Here is a 4921-nt window from a genome sequence, read left to right as displayed (position 1 = left end):
ATTTTTAATAGATTTCCACATCTTACCAATACGAGGGACAGATGTCGTGCTAGGGGTACAATGCTTGAACCGTTGGGACCGATAGTGATGGATTACAAGGCCCTGACCATGTCTTTTCAGTGGAAAGGACAGTAAATTAATCTCAAGGGAGAGTCCCTCATTGCCCCTACAACCATCCATTTCAACGAACTAAGGAGACTAGTGACAACTAATTAGCTAAGGAGACTAGTCCCTCGTGTTGTTACCAGCTAACTTCAATTGAACAATCTGGAGAAGAGTTAAAAGGCGAGATGACTGAACTGAATGAGGAGATACACAATGTTTTAATTAGAAATTAGAATGTGTTTGAAAGTCCAGTGGCTTTACCTCCTCAACGAGACCATGATCATCAAATTCATATTATACCTGGAACAAAACCAGATTGCGTGCGGCATATAGGTACCCTCACTTTAAAAGGGGCAAATAGAGAAGCTCATAGTAGAAATTTTAAACTCGGGCATGATAAGACCAAGTAACAGTCCATACTCTTCTCCCGTATTGTTGGTGAAAAAGAAGGATGGCACATGGCGGTTTTGTGTAGACTATAGAGCTCTCAGTCAAATCTCCATACCCGATAAGTTTTCGATTCCTACAGTTGATGAATTATTAGATGAGCTCTTTGGAGCCACCATGTTCTCTAAGATTGATCTTCGTGCCGGGTACCATCAGATGACAATGAAGCCTAAGGATATTTATAAATCGGCATTTCAAACTCACGAGGGTCACTATGAATTTGTTGTGATGCCTTTTGGACTCATGAATGTGCCTTCGACATTTCAGTCTGCCATGAACAGCTTGCTCAAACCATTTCTGAGAAAATTTGTGATTTTTTTTTCGATGATATTTTAGTGTATAGTAAAACACTAAATATTCATTCTGAACATTTACAACTTGTGTTGGAGTGCTTGAAAGACAATTCCTGGTATGCTAAAAGAAGCAAATGCAAGTTTGCACAGAATCAAATTGAATATTTGGGCCACATCGTGTAAGCTAGCGGGGTTGCTCCTGAAACCTTCAAGATTCAATCTATGTTATAGTACAAAACACCAGTGAATATTCAACAGCTTCGCAGTTTCCTTAGTCTTACTGGTTATTACCGTCGCTTTGTAAAGAATTATGCAACCATAGCTGCTCCACTCACGTCATTACTTCAAAAATATGCTTTCATATGGTCTCCAGCAGCTGACGAAGCTTTTGAACAGTTGAAATCAGCCATGACTCAGACTCCAGTGCTAGCCTTACCCAACTTCGAGCAACCATTCACTAGAGAAACCGATGCATCAGAGGTTGGGATAGGAGCTGTCTTGATCCAAGCTTCACATCCCATTGCATACTACAGAAAAAGTTAAATTCCAAAATACAACAAGCTTCCACTTATATTCGAGAGTTGTATGCAATTACAGAAGCAGTGGCTAAATGGCGTCAATACCTTTTGGGCAGAAAATTTCTCATCAAAACTAATCACAAGAGTATTAGGGAATCGATGTCACAAATGATTCAAACACCAGAGCAGCATAGGTTCCTGGTTAAATTAATTGGCTTCAACTTTGAAATTGTCTACAACCCAGGAGCCAACAATTGTGTGGCGGATGCTCTCTCTAGAAAAGATAAAGAGAATGTTACTTCGAAAGTGCCAGCAACACTGTTGACATTGGTACATCAGACTAGCCAGCTTTTTGAAGATTTGAAACAGGAGACTAATCAATTACTTGACCTCGTTTGATTACAGCAGGCCATTGCCCAAGATGGTGCAGCTTTTCCTCGTCATCGGATACATCAAGGTTTGATCTGGCACAAGGGTCGTATCTTGGTAAGCTCAGAATCTAACCACAAGCTTTACATCATTCGAGAGTTACATGTGATGCAAGTTGATGCGGACATCCATTTATTATTTATTTTCTATTTGGACTCTTAGTTATATTTTATTTGAACTATTGTTTATGTTTTCGTTATTGGGCTTGTTTAGTGGGTTTGGCCCAAACCCTTCTCTTTAGGGTTTATCTTCTGCTATTTATTTCTGTTTTGTTTCTCATTTGAGACAATTGATGATGAATTAGAATTGAAATATTTTTGGTGGCTTGCAGCCGTTTTCTCCCTCCCCTCTCTTCCCCTGGTTTCTTCTCCTCTTCTCCCTTCTCACTATTTCTCCTCCCCGTTCCTTCTTCTTTCTTTCTTATTCATCCTACATCAACATGACACACCTGTTGGTGGACATAATGGTATATTTCAAACTACTGCTCATGTACAGTCACAATTTAAATGGCCACGCATGCCGGAAGATATTAACCATTTTGTCCAAACATGCCCTGTGTGTCAACGGACAAAATATGAGACTTTGACTCTTGTAGGCACCTTGCAACCACTTGAGGTTCCGGTACAGATATGGGAAGACTTGACTATGGATTTCATTGTGGGGCTTCCGCTATCTCATGGTTTTACATCCATTATGGTAGTTGTAGATCGACTGTCAAAGTATGCCCATTTTGCTTCTCTTCCAACTGGTTTCAATGCTACAGTGGTCGCCAATACATTTATTCAGAATATCTGTAAATTGTACGTATTCCATCTTCCATTATCAGTGATCGAGATCCTATTTTTCTCAGCAAATTTTGGCAAGAATTATTTCTTCTTAGTGGAACTAAGTTGATGTTTAGTAGCGCATACCACCCACAAACGGATGGCCAAATAGAAGTCACAAACAAGGGGCTAAAACAATATCTTCGTAGCTTTACATTTGATCATCCCACACATTGGCATAAGTATTTTCCTTGGGCAGAGTACTCTTACAACACAGGGCATCATTCTTCAATCAAGACTACACCTTTTCAAGTGGTCTATGGTCGACTTCCACCACCTTTGTTACTTTGTGTGAGAAAGGAGTAGAAGAGGAGTAGGGATGGCGCCTAGGCGCCCCGATACATTATATAAAGCTGGTTTTTTCCCTTGCAAAGGAAGAACCCGATTTTAGAGAAGAGAAAAGAGAGAAAGGCTTGGATAGAATTTATCAAGTAAGAGGTTGTTCTTCTTGGGCATAAATTCAAAGTCATTTTTCTTTCTTTGGGATTAACTTGAGGCTTGTTCATGTAATCAACTCCATTGTTCTTCATATATATTGAAAAAATCATTTCTTCCCCAATTTCTTATCTTTCAAGTGGTTTGGAATTTTTTCACATTACAAGTTATTTCTTTCTTGGGCATTCTTGGGAGTGTTGTTTTCCCAACAATTTGGCATCAGAGCATCTTCTTAAATCAGGGTGGTTAAACTCCGATTTTTGGTGGGTTAGCTTGAACTTTGTTGTGACACAAGGTATTTGTGAAGATTCCCAAGTGAACTTTGTTGGTTTATTTCCGGTAAAAAAGTAGATAAATCATGTGTACTAGAGGAACGGTGAAGATTGGGAAGTATGAGATAGAGAAATTCAATGGGAAGAATGATTTCTCATATTGGAGAATGCAAATGAAAAATTTGTTAATTTCTCAAAAGTTGCACAAGGCATTGGTAGGAAAGGAGAAGAAGCACATAGATATGTCTGACGAGGATTATGAAGAGCTAGATCTTGTGGCACGAGCGTCTATCATTCTATGCCTTGAAAGAGATGTTGCTTTCTTGGTTGATGATGAGGAAACGGCGGCGGAGGTGTGGACAAAGTTGGAGACAAACTTCATGACGAAGACTCTAACTAATCAGATCTATTTGAAGTCCAAATTGTATACTTGCAAGATGGATGAAGGTACACCAATTCGGGAGTACGTCAACAAGTTTGATAGGTGCATATCGAACTTGAAGGACATTGATGTGAAAGTAGATGATGAGGATCAAGCACTTCTACTACTTCTTTCATTGCCAAAATCTTACGAGAACTTAGTACAAACATTAATGCTTGTGGGTGATAAACTTGTGATGGAGGACACTAGAACGTCACTTCTAGCGGATGATCTTCGAAAGATTGCAACTAGTGGCATGGCTACCACTGGTAACAAGGAGTAAGCTCAAGGATTGTTTGTAAGAGGTAGAAGCAATGTGCGATCAAAGGGCAAGGGAGAAAAATCTAGATCGAGTTCTAGACCTCTTACGGAAAGGTCTTGTTTCAAATGCGACGAGTTTGGGCATTTCAAGGCGAATTGTACTAACAAAAGGGGTTCGAAGAAGAACAATAAGAACAACAACAACGGGAAGGTGCAAGTCAAGCAAGAGGTTAGCTATGCCTCGGAAAGAGGGGAAAGCGATGAGTGCTACACCATCTCTTGTGATGAAGAAATCTCCGGTAAGTGGATTCTTGACTCTGGATGCTCTTACCATATGTGTCCAAATAGAAAGTGGTTTACTACCTATAGAAGCACTGATGGTGGAACCGTGTTGATGGGTAATAACCATTCCTGTAAAACGGTGGGGTTCGGTTCAATTAGAATCAAGATGTTTGATGGAGTGGTTAGAATATTGATGGATGTTAGACATGTTCCTGATTTGCGGAAGAACCTTATCTCTGTTGGTGCCTTAAACTCCGGTGGTTGCAAGATTGTAACATGGAATGGAGTAAAGAAGGTTGTTCGTGGTTCTTTGATTGTGATGAAGGGTATTCGTGAAGGCAATCTCTATAATCTTCAGGGTACTACAGTTACAGAAGATGTAGCGGTTGGAACAAGTGGAAGTGGTGGAGACCCATGTGAGTGCACTCGGCTATGGCATAGGAGGCTTGGGCATATGTCTGAAAAGGGGCTAGATCTGCTAGTCAAGAGAGGTTTGCTAAAGAACTTGAAGAAGCCTTGCATGGATTTTTGTGAGCATTGCGTGTACGGTAAAGTACACCGAGTTCAGTTCCAGCCAAGCAAACATAGAAGCAGAGGCATTCTTGACTATGTGCACACGGATGTATGGGGCCCG

General features: G+C 40.3%; 1 protein-coding gene across 1 annotated transcript; it reads left to right on the top strand.

Moving 5' to 3' along the window:
- The first annotated feature begins 498 nt into the window (after positions 1-498).
- On the top strand, positions 499-2686 carry LOC111388860. The gene is made up of 5 exons (XM_023013671.1): positions 499-861; positions 1077-1325; positions 1379-1693; positions 1769-1849; positions 2288-2686. Exons 1-5 carry the CDS (start codon positions 499-501, stop codon positions 2684-2686), a joined length of 1407 nt encoding a protein of 468 aa, XP_022869439.1.
- Positions 2687-4921: the final 2235 nt, after the last annotated feature.

This window comes from Olea europaea, unplaced genomic scaffold, assembly GCF_002742605.1.
Source record: "Olea europaea var. sylvestris unplaced genomic scaffold, O_europaea_v1 scaffold532, whole genome shotgun sequence".
NCBI lineage: Eukaryota > Viridiplantae > Streptophyta > Magnoliopsida > Lamiales > Oleaceae > Olea > Olea europaea.
The sequence above is the reverse complement of the archived record's forward strand: the minus strand, read 5'-3'. Positions and strand labels throughout refer to the sequence as shown.